Here is a 20,455-nt window from a genome sequence, read left to right on the forward strand (position 1 = left end):
GGGAGTATTCCAAGAATGCTTTAATGACATTGCACCGCGAAAGGCTTCGACTGAACAATTTCCTATGAAGATACCGAGGATATCAGTGCGAGATCATATGAAAAAAGATCTTAAGGTCAAACCTTTTCGACCGTCGTTCGTAAACAAGGTATCGGATACCGACAGGAGTGAGCGCATTTTCACATATCGTACTACGTTAACGCAATTCCCAAAAGCAGTGACCCGTACCTCAGTTATGTTTTCAGATTAATGTGACATTTACTGCAGCTCACGTCCTAAAAATATTATTGTTTGGGTCAAATTTAATCTTCATTAAAGAGTCGAGTTAGGAAGGAGCCCACGTCACGTAATGATATGGACAGCTATGACATCACAACATGTGCTTGGACAGTACTTTTTTTGAAGAGACTGTGAATGGCGCCAAGTTATTTACACGTGTTACAGACGTGTTTAATACCTCAGTTTGACGAAAGGGGCCTCACAGGACGCATATTATTGTGCAGAAAGGCAAGTCGCTGCTGCAGTGGGCGAGTTCCCAAATGAACGCTTTCCAGGACAGTGGATAGCTCGTGGTTCATCAGCAGCAACAGCTCCCTTGAAATGACCGCCAAGAAGTCCTGATCTCACTACACGTGACAACTCTTTACGGGGAGTCATTAAGGCGCATGTATCTGCACCTCGTTTGCTACAAACGAAGAACAGCATATGCTGTTGAGGATGCATTTCGCACTATAACACTGGATATCCTACAATACGTCAAGAAGGACATGTAGGCGTATGGAAATGTGTTTACAGCACGATGAGGAACATAGCCATATCTTTGACACTTCATAAGAAAGTTTTTGTGGTCTTCAGTACAAAGACTGGTTTGATGGAGCTCTCCATGCTAACTCTATCCTCTGCAAGCCTCTTCATTGCCGAGTAACTAGTGCAAGCTCCATTCCTACGAATCTCCTCACTGTATTCATCCATTGGTCCACTTTTACGACTTTAACCATCCCCCCCCCCCTCCCCCCCCCCCCCCACTGTTCCCTCCAATACTAAATTGGTGATTCTTTGATGCCTTAGAATGTATCCTGCCAACCGACGTCTTCTTTTAGTCAAGTTGTACCAAAAATTTCTCTTCTCCCTAATTCTGTTCAGTATCTCCTCATTAGTTACGTGATCGACCCATCTAATCTTCATCATTCTTCTGTATCACCACATTTCAGAAAGTTCTATTCTGTTCTTAACTAAACTGTTTATCGGTCATGTTTCACTTCCATACGTGGCTACACCCCACACAAAATACTTGCAGAAAGGACTTCCTGACATTTAAATATTTACTCGATGACAACAAATTTTTCTTCTTCAGAAACGCATTTCTTGCCATTGCCAGTCTACATTTTATATCCTTCCTACTTCGGCCATCAACAGTTATTTTGCTGCCCAAATAGCAAAACTCCTCTACTACTATACGTGTCTCATTTCCTAATCTAATTCCCTGAGCATCACCAGCTTTAATTCTACTACTTCCCACTATACACGTATCGCTGTCGTCGATGTCCGCCGGCCGCGGTGGCCGAGCGGTTCTAGGCGCTCAGACCGGAACCGCGCGACTGCTACGGTCGCAGGTTCGAATCCTGCCTCGGGCATGGATGTGTATGATGTCCTTAGGTTAGTTAGGTTTAAGTAGTTCTAGGGGACTGATGACCATATATGTTATGTCCCATAGCGCTCAGAGCCATTTGAACCATTTTTTTTTTTTTTTTTTTTTGTTGATGTTCATCTCATATCCTTCTTTCAAGGCACTGTCCATTCCGTTCAACTGCTCTCAGATTTCATCTGCAAACCTCAAAGTTTTTATTTCTTTTCCCTGGTTCTTAATTGCTACTCCAAATGTTTCTTTTGTTTCCTTTTCTGATTGCTCAGTCTACAGATTAAATAACATCGCAGATAGGCTACAACAGTGTCACGCTCCCTTCCCAACCACTGCTTCCCTTTCATGCCCCTCGACTCTTATAACTGCCCTCTGGTTCCTGTACAAATTGTAAATAGCCTTTCGCTCCCTGTATTTCACCCCGCCACCTTTAGAAGTTGAACGAGAGTGTTCCGTCAACACTGTCAAAAGCGTTCTCTCAGTATACAAATGCTATAAATGTAGGTTTGCGTTTCCTTAACCTATCTGCTACAAATGAGTTGTAGGGTCAGTATTACCTCACGCGTTCCTACACTTCTCAGAAGTCCAAACTGATCTTCCCCGAGGTCGGCTTCTACCAGTTTTTGAATTCTTCCGTAGTGTCTTGCAGCCGTCACTTATTATACTGATAGTCCGGCAGTTTGCACACCTGTCACCACCTGCTTTCTCTGGTAAGTACATGTGCTAAAAAAATGGTTCAAATGGCTCTGAGCACTACGGGACTTAACATCTGTGGTCATCAGTCCCCTAGAACTTAGAATTACTTAAACCTAACTAAGCTAAGGACGTCACACATATCCATGCCCGAGGCAGGATTCGAACCTGCGACCGTAGCAGTCACGCAGTTCCGGACTGAGCGCCTTAACCGCGAGACCACCGCGGCCGGCCATGTGCTAAAATAAATCAAATCAATAGCATTCGGTACTAGGGGGCAGGGGGCTTCCCGCCCATCCTATAGTTTGATTTCAGAGATGTTGGTGCTGGTTGTGCCCACTCTGGGAACTTGGTGGAGAGTGCCTGTACTAGTTTTCGCGACAAATTGTGCGCATTAGCCGGGCTGGCCGGCGGTGGGCGGAGCAATTTGAGGCGTTGAGCTGATGGTTGATTCAGGAAGGCAGATGTGAGGCACGACGGCCCACGAGCCAACGGAGGAGACGGCCGTTAAACTCTCGATCCAGAGATACACACGGCCTGTACACGTCGCTGTCTCACCTGCGTCTCACCGCTGCTAGAGACTTGGATGTAACTGGCTAATTATTCATTACGTCACAAGGAAGGGAGAACAATTGTAACGGCCCCGCCTAGTAACTTGGCGTGCGACTAGCTCTGTTGACATACGTGATATCTCTCGCGTATTGACCAAAGCCTTCGAGTACAGATCCGCTCACAGGTCGTTTTGAAACATCAGTAGAGGTTGTTGAACGGAGCTTCTGTTATAGAAGGTGATTCAAACAGAAAGAATAGATTTCAGTTGTTTATTAGAAACTGCACTGAAGAGCCAAAGAAACTGGTACACCCAGGAACTGACAGGGAATTGACACCATGAACCCTGCAGGGCTGTCCATAAATCCGTAATAGGACGAGGGGTGGAGATCTCTTCTTAACAGCACATTGCAAGACATCCCAGATATGCTCTATAATGTCCACGTCTGTGGGGTTTGGTGGCCAGCGGAAGTGTTTAAGCTTAGACGACTGCTCCTGGAGCCATTCTGTCACAATTCTAGACGGTTGGGGTGTCGCATTATCCTGCTGGAATTTCTCAAGTATGTCGGATTGCACAATGGACATGAATGGATGCAGGTGATCAGACACGATGCTTACATACCTGTCACCTGACAGACGTATCTAGACGTATCAGGGGTCCTATATCACTCCAACTGCACACGTCCCACACCATTACAGAGCCTCTGCCAGCTTGAACAGTCCCCTGCTGACATGCAGGGCCCTTGAGTTGATGCTCTCCATAACTGTACACATCCATCTGCTCGATGCAATTTGAAACGAGACTCGTCCGGGCAGGCAACATGCTTCCAGTCATCAACAGTCCAATGTCGGTGCTGGCGGGCCCGGGCGAGGCGTAAAGCTTTGTGTTGTTCAATCATTAAAGGCACACAGTCCGGCCCTACAGCTGAACGGTCAGCGCGTTGGAATAGCACGCACGGGGGTCCGGGTTCGATTCCCGGCTGGGGTGGGAGATTTTCTATCCTCAGGGACTGGGTGTTCTGATGTCCTCATCATTTCATCCCCATTGTCGAATCGCAAGTCGCCCGTTGTGGCGTCGCACTCAGTAAGACTTGCACTTGGCGGCCGAATTTATCGCCTGGGAACTCCCAGCCACTGCCGCCATACTCTCAATTCCATTTTCATAAAAGGTACGCGAGTGGGCCTTCGGCTCCGAAAGCCCATAGGCAGAGGTCTTCGCGGATAAGAAAAGTGCAATCCGCACCGCATCCGCTAGGTACTAATCCGCAACTACATATATTTAAGTTTTGAATGAGCAATTAACAACAATAGACAGTAGTACTTAGAATTATGGTATGTAATGACATAGTTACTGTTAGGGTGCCATTTCTGCTACAACTTAACTACTTTTTATAAATACTAAGATGGTATCTGTTCTTTCGGACATGTCCGAACGAACAGATACCATCGGTGACCATGCAGCTCATTAGAATGAAATTACAATGAAATGAACACCCTTAGTTGCTTACAGGCGTTGCGTTGACATACGCCAACGGGGGCAGATGAAAATGTGTGCCCCGACCGGGACTCGAACCCGGGATCTCCAGCTTACATGGCAGACGCTCTATCCATCTGATGGTAGACAGTGGGCAGGTTTGCCACCCAGAGAGCACTTCACAGGCCACACAAAAAAGGGCACGGTCGCGGAAACGGATTAGGCGCAGGTCTCTTGGGTACAGCTACGTCGGTCGTAACCAGGGGGACAACAGACATCCGCTTTACCCGGGCCCTGCAGGATTCCAAGAATATCAACACTCTTGAAATTTTCAACTAACATTGCAACATACGTACTGGGCAGATGCCTTGCTGATTATCCGCAGATGACGCGCGGATATCCGCGCCGGTCGCGATTTTATCCGCCAAGTAACAAATACCGCGGATATATCCTTGGATATCCGCATCCACGCAGACCTCTGGCCATAGGCTATCGATGGTGTTTCGCTGAATGCTTCGTACGCCGACACTTGTTGATGGCCCAGCATTGAAATCTGTAGCAATTTGTGGAAGGGTTGCACTTCTGTCGCGTTGACGATTCTTTTCAGTCGTCATTGGTCCTGTTCTAGCAGCATCCTTTTCCGGCCGCAGCGATGTCGCAGATTTGATGTTTTACCAGATTCCTGATATTCACGGTACACTCGTGAAATGGTCGTACGAGAAAGTCTCCGCTTGGTCGCAACCTCGGATTCGTTGTGTCCCATCGCTCGTGCGCCGAATATGACACCACATACAAGCTCACTTAAATCTTGATAACCTGCCATGGTAGCAGCAGTAACCTATCTAACAACAGTACCAGACACTTGTTGCCTCATACCGACGGCAGATCCATATTCTGACTGTTTACTTATCTCTGTATTTCAATATGCATGCCTATACCAGTTTCTTTGGCGCTTCAGTGTACATTATCTGATGTCAAGCTTGAAACTGAAACAGTCAGTAATTCTGCATTTAGGCAGACCGGTTCGCAGTGGAAAATTCATACATGAGGAGAGGAAGGATTTTATTGCTAATCTGAAGCGTTTCGGAATTTACCCATCACCAGATATCCAGGAGCGATTACTGTACTTAGAAAAATGGCTCTGAGCACTATGGGACTTAACAGTTGTGGTCATCAGTCCCCTAGAACTTAGAACTACTTAAACCTAACTAACCTAAGGACGTCACACAACACCCAGTCATCACGAGGCAGAGAAAATCCCTGACCCCTACTGTACGTAGATATAACGTTTCAATTTGTTAGTGAAACTAACAGTCTCCGACTAGTCTGTGCATGTTTGATTCAAATATGTATAACTTGAAAAGCCATACCACGTGCAGTAATCGCTGCTGGACATCTGACGATAGATAAATTCCGAAACGCACCACATCAGCAGTAAAGTTACTCCTTGCCTGGTGTTCGACCTTTACTATAGCGACCGAATCAGCCTGAATGGAGAACTGCTGGTTATTATAATTATACTCGTCTGCCGCCTGCATGATTTTATGTCTCATTTGTATAATTGAAATTAAAACACTCCCGAAAATCTTGGAATCGTTGGGGCCGATATCTTGCCAGTATTAATGTCGATGACAGACAAAAATAGTCGAATTTGTGGAGTCTCGGAATGGATGAACTGTCTTTAGACCCATAGATATTTAGTTTGCACGAAAACCTTAGTGCGGAAATCTTGCTCGCACCTAACAAACTGTTTTTTGTGCATGTATCCACAATCCCTTGAATTTCTTGAAAGAGGTAATTTTCCTCCGTAGAAAGCGTTTTTTGTTTCACATAAGTATCTTATTTCATTATGAGTCATTAGCTTTCGAGTGCCTCTAAAAAATCTTAGCTTGGCAGTGCGACCATCTTTATCAGAAATGGAAATTTGCGGTAAGTTCTATGGGACCAAACGGCCAAGGTCATCGGTCCTTAAGCTTACACACTACTTAATCTAACTTAAACTAACTTACGCCAAGGACAACACACACACACCCATGCCCAAGGGAGGACTCGAACGTCCGACTGGGGCAGCCGCACGAACTGTGGCAAGGCGCTTCAGACCGCACGGCTACCCCGCGCGGCGATTTTTATCAGAAGAGGCATTTCTGGAATGGATATCGTTTGAGAATATGAGGGCCCCCTTTCGCAAACAGAAAATGAAATTTTTGTCCGTCCTTACTCAAAATAACGTTCTTTTTTTAAATAAGACAGTCTCTCCTGTGATTACAAGCCATCCCTTTTAGTTTTAACAATTACAGATACGCTACTGAGAGTGTGGCCTGGTGTTGGTATAACTTTCACATCTGCCACTATAATAAGAGATTCCCGGCCGAGTGGTTCTAGGCGCTTCAGTCTGGAGCCGCGCGACCGCTACGGTCACAGGTTCGAATCCTGCTTCGGACATGGATGTGTGTGATGTTCTTAGGTTAGATACGTTTAAATAGTTCTAAGTTCTAGGGCACTGATGACCTCAGAAGGTAAGTCCCATAGTGCTCAGAGCCATTTGAACCATTTAAGAGGTTCCGTGTTTTGAATGGATGAATAAAATACGTGTTCTCGAATGATACAGAAAACCCCACATTATGTTTAGCATTCATAGAAAGGTTGTTGTTCCCTAAATGATCTGAATGGCCGCTAGAAAAACAACGTACTCAGTTTCTTCGCAGGAGACTCCATGGCGTGCTAGTCCTTCGATTATATGTTCCTTGTCCCGTGCTGTCATACTTTGCGCTATAGTTTTTTTCGGTCCTTTAATTAATGTGCAACTACAGTTACGTTCCGTTCCAATCTCCGCCAAGATTCAAGTAGTTGCAATTCGTCCACAAAATTGCTTGCACGACAACGATCGATATTTGTACATCTACATATACTCCGCAATCCACCATACGGTGCGTGGTGGAGGGTACCTCGTCCCACAACTAGCATCTTCTTTCCCTGTTCCACTCCCAAACAGAACGAGGGGAAAATGATTGCCTACATGCCTCTGTACGAGCCCTAATCTCTCTAATCTTATCTTTGTGGTTTTTCCGCGAAATGTAAGTTGGCGGCAGTAAAATTGTACTGTAGTCAGCCTCAAATGCTGGTTCTCTAAATTTCCTCTGTAGCGATTCACGAAAAGAACGCCTCCTTTCCTTTAGAGACTCCCACTTGAGTTCCTGAAGCATTTCCGTAACACTCCCGTGATGATCAAACCTACCAGTAACATATCTAGCAGCCCGCCTCTGAATTGCTTCTATGTCCTTCCTCAATCCGACCTGATAGGGATCCCAAACGCTCGAGCATTACTCAAGAATAGGTCGCACCAGCGTTCTATAAGTGGTCTCCTTTACAGATGAACCACATCTTCCCAAAATTCTACCAGTGAACCGAAGACGACCATCCGCCTTCACGCATAGCTGATCAAAACACTACCACAGATTCCTTAAATTGTGTCAATAAATAGAAACAAAAAAAGATTTTTCAACCGAACTGGTATTTATTTCAAGAAATTAATAACCGGTTGCAGTACCAGGCGCCCAGAATGGAACGGAACCAATTTTAATCATTTCAGGTGTGTTACGACCCGTGGCTCTATCCGTCATTCGATCCCTGCGAAATCCTACATTTCAGCAGAATAATGCGCGACCACATGTTGCAGGTCCTGTACGGGCCTTTCTGGATACAGAAAATGTTCTACTGCTGCCCTGGCCAGCACATTCTCCAGATCTCTCACCAACTGAAAACGTCTGGTCAATGGTGGCCGAGCAACTGGCTCGTCACAATACGCCAGTCACTACTCTTGATGAACTGTGGAATCGTCTTGAAGCTGCCTGGGCAGCTGTACCTGTACGCGCCATCCAAGCTCTGTTTGACTCAATGCCGAGGCGTATCAAGGCCGTTATTACGGCCAGAGGTGGTTGTATTGATTTCTCAGGTTCTATGCACCCAAACTGCGTGAAAATGTAATCACATGTCAGTTCTAGTATAATATATTTGTCCAATGAACAGGATCCTGTTGTTAGCGTTTTATGCGGTCTGTGTGTAGAACACGCGCATCCCGTAATGTAAGTAGTGTAAGAGCGTGCTGGCCGGGACTGGAGTGAGCTATTCCTGCCACTACTCTAGCCGGGGCACGTGCCCACGCGGCAGTTGTCGCTTAAGTGCTTCCGGCTCGTGCCAGCGCAGCCCTCAATTGGAGCCGCAATTGCAGAGCTCGGCGGCCAGAGGTAGCACAGTCGCCACAACACTGTCGCACGAGACACAGTCGCAGCACCTCGCCGAACAGCTGCTCCACATTATGTCACAGTAATGGAAAAAAAGTACAAGGACAGTAGTTAACAACGGTGACAGGAAGCCCAGGAGATCTTTTGTAGTGTGCGAGGAGTACAAAGCTTTGTTAGCACATCGATAATCTACACTCAAGAGCCAAAGAAACTGGAACACCTGCCTAATATCGTGTAGGACCCGACACGAGTACGCAGAAGTGCCGCAACACGGCATGGCATGGACTCGAGTAATGTCTGAAGTAGTGCTGGAGGGAACTGACACCATGAATCCTATAGGGCTGTCCATAAATCCGTAAGAATACGAGGGGGTGGAGATCTCTTTTGAACAGTACATTGTAACGCATCCCAGATATGCTCAATAATGTTCATTTCTGGTGGGTTTAGTGGCCAGCGGAAGTGTTTAAAGTCAGTAGAATGTTCCTGGAGGCACTTTGTAGCAATTTTGGACGTGTGGGGTGTCGCATTGCCCTGCTGGTATGCACAATGGACATGAATGGATGCTTGCGTACGTGTCACTTATCAGAGTCGTATCTAGACGCATCACTACAGCTGCACACGAACCACACCATTACAGAGCCTCCACCAGCTTGAACATTCCGCTCCTGACATGCAAGGTCCATGGATTCATGAGGTTGTCTCCATATCTGTACATGTCCATCAGCTCGATGCAATCTGAAACGAGACTCGTACGACCAGACAACATGTTTCCAGTCATCAACAGTCCAGTGTCGGTGTTGACGGGTCCAGGCAAGGCGTGAAGCTTTGTGTCGTGCAGTCATCAAGGATACACGAGTGGGCCTTTAGCTCCCAAAGCCCACATCGATGATGTTTCGTTGAATGGTTCGGACGGTGACACTTGTTGATGGCCCAGCATTGAAATCTGCAGCAATTTGCGGAAGGGTTGCACTTCTGTCACGTTGAACGATTCTCTTCAGTCTTCGTTGGTCCCACTCTTGCAAGATCTCAGCGATGTCGGAGATTTGATGTTTTACCGGATTCGTCGTCCGGGGTGGCCGAGCTGTTCTAGGCGCTACAGTCCGGAACCGCGCGACCACTGCAGTCGGTTCGAATCCTGCCTCGGGCATTGATGTGTCTGATGTCCTTAGCTTAGTCAGGTTTAAGTAGTTCTTAGTTCTAGGGGACTGATGACCTCAGAAGTTATGTCCCATAGTGCTCAGAGCCATTTTTTTACCGGATTCCCAGTATTCACGGAACACTCGTGAAATGAACTTGAGGGAAAATCCTCACTACACCGTTACTTCGGAGATGCTGTGTGCCCTAGCTCGCGCGCCGACTGTAGCACCACGTTCAAACTCAGTTAAATCTTGATAATCCGCCATTGTAACAGCAGTAACCGATTCAACAACTACGCCAGACCATTGTCGTCTCGTATAGGCGTTGCCGACCGTAGCGCTGTATTCTGCCTGTTGACATATCTCTGCATTTGAATCCGCATGCCTTCTTCTTTGGCGCTTCAGAGTACTAGGGCGTGCTGAAAAGTAAAACCTCCGAATTTTGTATGTGAAAACTCTTAAAGCTTTTTAAATAATAGAAACGTTAGTAATATTCTACATCTTCATTCTTCTTGTGTACATATTTATTTCTGAATATAGTCACCCTGGCGACAAACACATTACTCCAAACGAGAGCAGTGTGTTGATATCGCCAGTGCAGAATGTTTGACTTTGATGACGGATCCACAGCTTCACCTCTGCTGAAGTCCTCGAGGGGGCTCTTTAAGTTTTGTAAACAGTTGAAAATCAGATGGGGCCAACTCGAGACCGTATGGAGGATGATCGATGACAGTTAACACAAGACGTCGGATTGTTGCAGATGTCGCAGCGATCGTCCGTGGTCTGGCATTGTGCTGAAGGAGAGAGTTTCTTGTGTGGACGAATTCTTCGAAGTTCGATTACAGCACTCTGTTGCTCGTGCACCGACATAGTTAGGTCACACAGCCCCATGTCACGCGCTACGACTCCTCTAGCGGCAGAAGGTTGCAACTTTCGTCAGCAGAGCGGGAAAGACGACCGAGTAATATACATAATGCCTCACCCAATATTAAGAACAGAGCAAAAAATTCGGTGGATTACTGTTCAGACCGCACTCGTAGACGCGAAATATTTTTGCGCAACAAAATTACGTTTAGAGATAAAGGGGGACGTTACCTCTCCCATCAAACTTAACGTATCATATACTGGCAGATGACGAGCTGCGAATAAACATTAACGCACAAAAGGCTCTACATAACCTAATAATGTAGAAAAATTAATTTAATGACGACACCAGACAAAAACTATTTTTTGGCGTCATTTAAAATGTTCAAATGTGTGTGAATTTCTAAGGCGTCGAACTGCTAATGTCATCCGTCCCTAGACTTACACACAATTGAAACTAACTTAGCTAAGAACAACACACACACATGCCCGCGGGAGGACTCGAACTTCCGGCAGGAGGGGCCGCGCAATCTGTGAATGGCGCCTCAAACCACGCGGCCACGGCGCGCGGAGTGTAATTTCACGAAATAGTTATTCCTTAAAAAATATTTACAATTTACATTACTAAATAAATAATTGAATTTTATTCATAATGCATGCAGTTCAGCACCATGACGCTTCTTTTATAGTGTTTATATCAATAACCGCTACCATTCACAGTACAAGCGGATTTTATTTAATACGAGACTGGCCTCGGGTTTGTGCCGATCTTCAGATGGTTTACATTCAATTACGGTACATGTTTCCACGCTCAGTCTTGGAGATCATTGTTAAATGGAAAACAAAGGTAGTGTTATAGACCTTTTGTTGTTCCTTATCTATATAAACGATTTAGGAGACATTTGAGCAGCCGTCTTACGTTATTTGCATATGAGGCTGTCGTTTATCGACTAGTAATGTCGTCAGAATATCAAAGCAAATTGCTAAACGATTTAGAAAAGACATCTGTATGGTGCGAAAATTGGCAATTGGTCCTAAATAACGTAAAGTGTGAGGTCATCCACATGAGAGCTAAAAGGAATTCGTTAAACTTCGGTTACACGATAAATCAGTCAAATCTAAAGGCCATAAATTCAACTAAATGTCTAGGAATTACAATTACGAACAACTTAAAATGGAAAGAACACATAGAAAATGATGTAGGGAAGTCAAACCAAAGACTTTTTTATTCGCAAAACAGTTAGAAAATGTTACACATCTACTAAAGAGACTGCTACACTAAGCAAGTCCGTCCAATTCTGGAGTACTGCTGCGCGGTCTGGGATCCTTACGAGATAGTATCAACGTAGTACATCGAGGAAGTCCAAAGAAGAGCAGCACGTTTTGTATTATCGTGAAATATGGGAGAGAGTATCACTAACACGGAAAAGGAATTCGGGTGGACATCATTAAAACAAAGGCGTTTTTCGTGGCGGCGGAATCATATCACGAAATTTCTATCACCAACTTTCGCCTCCAAATACGAAAATATTTTGTTGACGCCGACCTTAATAGGGAGATACGATTACCATAATGAAATAAGAGAAATCAGAGCTCGTACGGAAAGATATAGGTGTTTGTTTTCTCCCGCGCGCTGTAAGAGATTGGAATAATATAGAATGATTGTGAAGGTGGTTCGATGAACCCTCTGGCAGGAACTTAAATGTGATTTGCCGAGTATTCTTGTAGATGTAGATGTAGATGTGATGATTACTAAATAGACGCAACTGAAACAATTGGAAGATTCTCTACGGGAAACACACTTTGAAGATGATGAGAGTGTCAGTCATGCAGTGAAAACAAGGCTACGCCTACAGGACAAGAGCTTTTACCAGCGGGAAATACATGTTCTTCCACAGCGTTGGGGTACGACCATAGAACGTGACGGAGACTATGTAGAAAAATAGGACATGAACAAGACATGTTGATGTATATTGTCACCAACAATAAACAAGTTCTGAGGAAAAAATGTGGGGCATTACTTATTGAACGACCCTCATATATGGCATGGTTGCTGCCAAATTATGCAATGTTAAATAATCACTGACCTTTTTTAGCTATTTGCGAGGGTGCAATGAGTTAGTCTTAGTTTTTAAAATTTCCTTAAAGATATGTAGAAGTGACTTGTCTATCAGGTGTACTTGTTTATTGAGAATGAGGTAGGAGGAGTTGGAGCTATGAATGTAAGTTTCGAACTCTTCAAGAAGATTCATTTTCTTTTCTCTATTGACAGTGTGTAATATCTGCAGGTTGTCTTTAATGGTTGTGGATGAACAGCCATAATCTTTCAGATCTGTTGCAAAAGTAGATTTATGAAATGCCGCTTGATGACGGAGCAGAGGCTCCGAAACCTGTTCGTGTTTATAGAAAAAAAGGCGGACATACGAGGCCCATTTAATAAGTAATGCAACACCTTTTTCGGACTATTCCGGTTGCAAAAATGTGTTATTTGTTGTGGGACAGCGTGGAATATTCCTGGTTTGTCCCCAAGAGTTGTGTGAAGTTGCGATTAGTGGCGAGGCTATACATAGCCTTCAAAACGGTGTCTGTATTGGGTGTGCACTCCAAGCAGAGAGCTTGGCGGAAAACCAGAGAGAATCGCAAGTATTTGCAGGCGCTTGAAGAATGTCTACGAAGACCTGGCAGTGAACAAAAGCACGGTGAGCCGATGAGCGAGGCGTATGTCACCATCGCAGCAAGGTCGCTCAAACCTATCGGATCTTCAGCGTGTCGGCCAGCAGCACACAGCTGTGACTCCTGTAGTATTGGACCGTGCAGACACCCTCATTCGAGGTGATCGACGGATCACGATCAGACACCTCGCTGCTCAACTGGACGTCTCTGTTGCTAGTGCTGACACACTCGTCCACCAGTTGTGGTAATCAAAGGGACGTGCAAGCTGCGTTCCTCGCGTCCCAACAGAAAACCATAGAGAGTAACGAAGGATTATGTGTGCGGAATTTCTTGCGCGTTATGAGGCTAATGGTGACAGATTTTTGTCTAACATCGACAGAGATAAAGAAACATCGAACCGGGAAACGGCTATCCATGCAAAGACGCCACACCTCCTCGGAAGAAAAAATTCAAAGCCGTATTCTCAACTGGTACAATCATAGTGACGGTCTTCTGGGGCTCTGAAGTTTTTATTCTGTTTCATGTCCTCCCTCATGGTGGAGCTATCAACTCTAAAGTTTATTGTGCTACGCTCAGGAAATTAAAGAAACGACTTCAGCGTGTTCGTTGGCGCAAAAATGCGAACGAACTTGTCCATCTCCATAACACACGGCCTCACAGAAGACTGTGCACCCGATAGGAGCTCAAAAAACTTCATTGGAGTGTTTTCCCTCATCCAACCACACAGCCCGGATTCGCCCCTTCTGACTTTCATATGTTTGGCCCAGTCTTCATCTAAATCTACATGGCATGGGATACATGCGGACGTGCATTGTCCTGTTGGAACAGCAAGTTCCCTTGCCGGTCTAGGAATGGTAGAACGATAGGTTCGATGACGGTTTGGATGTACCGTGCACTATTCAGTGTCCCCTCGACGATCACCAGAGGTGTACGGCCAGTGTAGGAGATCGCTCCCCACACCATGATGCCGGGTGTTGGCCCTGTGTGCCTCGGTCGTATGCAGTCCTGATTGTGGCGCTCACCTGCATGGCGCCAAACACGCATACGACCATCATTGGCACCACGGCAGAAGCGACTCTCATCGCTGAAGACGACACGTCTCCATTTGTCCCTCCATTCACGCCTGTCGCGACACCACTGGAGGCGGGCTGCACGATGTTGGGGCGTGAGCGGAAGACGGCCTAACGGTGTGCGGGACCGTAGCCCAGCTTCATCGTGACGGTTGCGAATGGTCCTCGCCGATACCCCAGGAGCAACAGTGTCCCTAATTTGCTAGGAAGTGGCGGTGCGGTCCCATACGGCACTGCGTAGGATCCTACGGTCTTGGCGTGCATCCGTGCGTCGCTGCGGTCCGGTCCCAGGTCGACGGGCACGTGACCTTCCGCCGACCACTGGCGACAACATCGATGTACTGTGGAGACCTCACGCCCCACGTGTTGAGCAATTCGGCGGTACGTCCAACCGGCCTCCCGCATGCCCACTATACGCCCTCGCTCAAAGTCCGTCAGCTGCACATACGGTTCACGTCCACGCTGTCGCGGCATGCTACCAGTGTTAAAGACTGCGATGGAGCTCCGTATGCCACGGCAAACTGGCTGACACTGACGGCGGCGGTGCACAAATGCTGCGCAGCTAGCGCCATTCGACGGCCAACACCGCGGTTCCTGGTGTGTCCGCTGTGCCGTGCGTGTGATCATTGCTTGTACAGCCCTCTCGCAGTGTCCGGAGCAAGTGTGGTGGGTCTGACACACCGGTGTCAATGTGCTCTTTTTTCCATTTCCAGGAGTGTATGTTGGGGGCAGTAGAATCGTTCGGCAGTCAGGTTCAAATGGTGGTTCTCTAAATTTTCTCAATAGTGTCTAGCGAAAAGACAACCCTCTTCCTTCCAGGGAATCCCATTTGAGTTCCCGAACCATCTCCGTAACAGTTACGTTTTGTCCGAATCTACTGGTAACAAATCTAGCAGCCCGCCTCTGAATTGCTTCGATGTCTTCCTTCAATCCAACCTGGTACGGATCTCAAACACTCGAGAAGTACTCAAGAATACATCGCACCAGCGTCCAACATGTGGTACCCTTTACATTCTGTGGTGTCACCGCCAGACACCACACTTGCTAGGCGGTAGCCTTTAAATCGGCCGCGGTCCGGTAGTATACGTCGGACCCGCGTGTCGCCACTATCAGTGATTGCAGACCGAGCGCCGCCACACGGCAGGTCTAGAGAGACTTCCTAGCACTCGCCCCAGTTGTACAGCCGACTTGCTAGCGATGGTTCACTGACTTCTACGCTCTCATTTGCCGAGACGATAGTTAGCATAGCCTTCAGCTACGTTATTTGCTACGACCTTGCAAGGCGCCAGTATCCGTACTATTGATATTGTGAATCATGTACCATAAAGAGCGACGTTCGTCATTAATGGATTAAAGTTAAGTATTCCACCAGCTACGTCCGTTTTTCTCACTTCTAATTCCCTTGTCATGTTCCAGACCTCACGCCAGCCTGCGTGAGCTAAAACGCGTGCATATCGGCCTCCTTTAACCATACGGTTGGCTCACCTGCCAACCACAACACATTCTCCCAATAAACCGAAGCTGATCATTTACCTTGCCTACAGCAGTTTTCAAATGCTCGTTCCACCTCACAACGCTTGCAACGTTTCACCCAGATATTTAAACGACTTCACTGTGTCAAGCTGGACACTAGTAATACTGTATCCGAACATTACAGGTTTGTTCTTCCTACTCATCCAGCCGGCCGTTGTGGCCGAGAGGTTCTAGGCGCTTCAGTCCGGAACCGCGCTGCTGCTACGGTCGCAGGCTCGAATCCTGCCTCAGGCATGGATGTATGTGATGTCCTTAGGTTAAAAATGGTTCAAATGGCTCTGAGCACTATGGGACTCAACTGGTGTGGTCATCAGTCCCCTAGAACTTAGAACTACTTAAACCTAACTAACCGAAGGACATCACACACATCCATGCCCGAGGCAGGATTTGAACCTGCGACCGTAGCAGTCCCACGGTTCCGGACTGCGCGCCTAGAACCGCGAGACCACCGCGGCCGGCGTCCTTAGGTTAGTTAGGTTTAAGTAGTTCTATGGGACTGATAACCTCAGATGTTAAGTCCCATAGTGCTCAGAGCCATTTGGACCTACTCATCCGCGTTAATTTACATTTTTTGCCGGTCGGAGTGGCCTTGCGGTTCTAGGCGATACAGTCTGGAGCCGAGCGACCACTACGGTCGCAGGTTCGAATCCTGCCTCGGGCATGGATGTGTGTGATGTCCTTAGGTTAGTTAGGTTTAATTAGTTCTAAGTTCTAGGTGACTGATGACCTTAGAGGTTAAGTCGCATAGTGCTCAGAGCCATTTGAACCAGCCATTGACTTACATTTTTCCACATTTAGTGATAGTTGCCATTCAACACACCAACTGGAAATTTTGTCTAAGTCTTGAATCTTCCTACGGTCACTCAACTTCGACACCTTACCGCATACCACGGCCTCATGAGCAATCAACCTCAGACTACTGCCCACCCCGTCTGCCAAATAATTTATGTATATAGAGAACAATAGCTGTCCTATCAAACTATCCTGGGGCACTCCTGGCGACACCCTCGTCTCTGATGAACACAGGGACCAATACGTGATCGACGGGGGAGGTTATTGATGCAGCAAGATGTTAGCTGCGACGTCGAACAGTAGTGTGTGGTACTGTGTGGGCGTACGGGCCCTAGCAATAAGGTGTAATGCCGTCGCACTGAACGGGTATTATGTTGAGTAACATGGTTTTGTAGCCAAAATGGTGATGAATAATACGGTGTACTGGAATCATTGATAAAATTATTTCAGAAAAAATGTGTTTAGTTACTTATTGAACGCCCCTCATAACGCCCAGTAGTTCTTAGTCCTAGTAGCGTATGCCGCCCGCAGCCAGCTACACGTGATTTACCCTTTGGCTCTTCTTGTTGCAGAAATGGACGGCGCTGTGGTGAGCCGCAACTGTTCGGTGCACGCCGTGCGTGTGCACCCCTGTACCGAGGCGGCGTATGGGCAGCCCTGCAAGATCAGGAAGGGCCAGGCGGCCGGCATCTCCTTCTCCTACACGCCAGGTCAGTAGACATCCGGCCGTGCCTGGCGCACACATGTTGTTGTTGTTGGTGGTGGTGGTTGTGCTGCTGTCAGTGGAAGGACACCAATGGCAGGCCCATCATCCACCAGTTTGGAGCCCCCAGAGACAGAGTAGATCCCACGGCCAGTAAAATATGACATTAGGTTTGTGGTCACTTTCCAGCAGACGATTGTATGCACGTGGCTGAAGCACATGCTCTTCACTCGGCTGTAGTTTTATGACAGCAAACTAATGTCGTGTGAATGCACCAGAGGTGTACAAGGTGATTTTCTCCACCATGTACAAACTCTAGGGATTGATCGATGAGACGATACAGAACAAAAAGAATATAATGAACTTATGTCCCTAGAGACAATTTATTCAATCATACCAAGCAAGGTAGCGCAGTACTTAGCACACTGGACTAGCATTCGGGAGGACGACAGCTCAACCACCGTCCAGCCATCCTGATTTAGGTTTTCGTGATTTCCCTAAATCTCTATAGGCAAATGCTGGGATGGTTCCTCTGGGAGGGCACAGCAGACTTCCTTCCCCATCCTTCCATAATTCGATGTGTCCAATGACCTCACTGTTCGTCCCTTCCCCTCAAATCAACCAACCAACCAATATTCAGTCATACATTCTTACAGAAACTGTGGTCTAATGCGCACTGTACTATGCAGCCACAGTTACAGTATGTGATAGTTTCCATGTGCCTCAACACATGTGTGTAGGCGCCGTAGCATGTTCTGTCTCAAATATTCACATCGCCCAGGTCGCATCTGGACAGTGTCAAAGGCAGCATGAACATGCTGTTCCAGTGTCTCCACATCTGGAGTGGGCTCTGCATACACGAACGTTTTGAGATGGCCCCATAACCAGAAATCACACAGCTTGAGATCCGATTAACGAACAGGCCATGCAACTGGATCCCCTCATCTGATCCATCAATGAGGGAAGAAACGATTGAGATGCGTCCAGGCGTTATCGGGGAAGTGGGATGGAGCACCATCATGTATAAGCCACATAATCCTTCGGATCATCAATGGCACTTCTTCCAGAAGAAATGACGATAGTTCAGGCCTGTTAGGCGAATTTGCAGGAAGACTGGTTCCCAGATACAGTCGCCAATTATCCTGGCCCACACATTCCGGTTGCAGCAATACTGATGATCCGCTATCACGATACAATGGGGGATCTGCATAGTATCCCATAGAAGACTGTTATGAAATTGACGATACAAATCCGCTTAAAGATGGCCTGATCTGTGAGTAGGGTGGCTGACACAAACCCCAGAATCGTGTTTGCCTGGTGAAGAAACCAGTGAGAAAACTGCCCCAAATGTGGAAAGCCTGTTGCTAGTAAGCTCTACACACACTGTAAGTGACAAGGGTAATAACAATTGTCATAGAGAATGTTCCACACGGTCGTCTGGCTTATCCTGTACTGCCGGGCCAAGTGCCTGGTACTGACACGGTGGTCGCCTACAATGGTGTTAATCACATTTTCGTCCAAGTCTGGTGTCTGAACATTTCAGGTACGACTTTCATAAATTACTGCTGCTGAAACGTCTTGTCTCAGACAAACGGAGAACACTGTTGCACTCATTGAGTGCTGTGGTTGTTATTGGCGGGGATAGGTCTCCTGATACAAAATTCCTGCCTGCCGCCGTTGCCATTTGCCTGTAAGTAAACACCACTTCCCCAAGCTCTCGATGGTGTACAACGCTGTATCACATCCACTACAACGTGAGTCAGCAAGAGAAATGAATAGGACGCAACATTACCAATTATTATGGCAGCAGAGAGCGCACCTGCCTAATATCCTGCAGGGCCCCCGCAAGCATGCAGAAGTGGCGCAACACGACGTGGCATGGAATCGAATAACATCTGAAGTAGTGCTGCAGGGCTATCCATAAATCCGTAAGAGTACGAGTGGGTGAGATCTCTTCTGAACAGCATGTCGCAAGTCATCCCAAATATTCTCAATAATGTTCATGTCTGGTGAGTTTAGTGGCCGGTGGAAGTGTTTAAACTCAGAAGAGTGTTCCTGGAGCCACCACACGCAGCATTTCTGGACGTGTGGAGTGTTGCATTGTCCTGCTGGAATTACCCAAGTCCGTAGGAATTCACAGTGGACACGAATGGATGCAGGTGATCAGACAGAATGGTTGTATATGTGTGACCCGTGAAAATTTTATCTAGACGTATCAGGAGTCTCATATTGCTCCAACTGCACATGGGCCACAACATTACGGAGCCTTCGCCAGTTTGAACAGTTCGCTGCTGACATGCAGGGTCCATGGATTAATGAAGTTGTCTCCATACCCATACACGTCCATCCATACAATTCGAAATGAGACTCGTCCACCAAGCAGCATGTTTCCAGTCATCAACAGTCCAATGTCGGTGTTGACAGGCCCAAGCAAGGCGTAAGGCTTTCTGTCATCCAGTGATTGAGGGAACACAGCAGTTGGTGGAAGGGTTGCACATCTGTCATGTTGAACGATTCTCTTCAGTAGACGTTGGTCCCGTTCTTGCAGGATCTTTTCCGGCCGCAGTGATGTCGGAGATTTGAGGTTTTACCAGACTCCTAATATTCACAGTACACTCGCGTAATGGTCGTACAGGAAAATCCCCACTTCATCGCAACCGTGGAGATGCTGTGTCCTGTCGCTCGTGCGCCGACTATAACACAACTTTCAAACTCAGTTAAATCTTGATAACCTGCCATTGTAGCATCAGTAGCCGATGTAAAACTGCGCTAGACACTTGTTGTCTTATATAGGCGCTGCCGACCGCTGCGGCCTAATCTGCCTGTTGACATATCTCTGTATTCGAATACGCTTGCCTATTCCAGTTTCTTTGGCTCTTCAGTGTACTAACAAGTCTGTAAAACCGCCGTGTCTGTCAGTTTGTCTGTGAACCGCTAAACTCCAAAACAACTGGACGAATTTTCATGGGATTTTCGCAGGTAAGTTGATCATGGCTTGGGGCAATGTATAGGCTACACAGATATACGTAAACAGGGAGAATACGACGCTACCATCGAAAAGGCCTACATAAGAAAAAAGTATCTGGTG

At 46.8% G+C, this 20,455-nt stretch overlaps 1 protein-coding gene across 1 annotated transcript in view; it reads left to right on the plus strand.

Annotated features, from left to right (window-relative positions):
* Positions 1-20,455, plus strand: part of LOC126292277 (MD-2-related lipid-recognition protein-like) — a 58,454-nt gene that overhangs the window by 23,511 nt on the left and 14,488 nt on the right. The window contains exon 2 of the mRNA XM_049986184.1: positions 17,237-17,374. Within this exon, the coding sequence (XP_049842141.1) occupies positions 17,237-17,374 (138 nt within the window). The remainder of the gene's footprint in view (positions 1-17,236; positions 17,375-20,455) is intronic.

This window comes from Schistocerca gregaria, chromosome 9 (assembly GCF_023897955.1).
Source record: "Schistocerca gregaria isolate iqSchGreg1 chromosome 9, iqSchGreg1.2, whole genome shotgun sequence".
In the NCBI taxonomy this organism is placed as follows: Eukaryota; Metazoa; Arthropoda; class Insecta; order Orthoptera; family Acrididae; genus Schistocerca; species Schistocerca gregaria.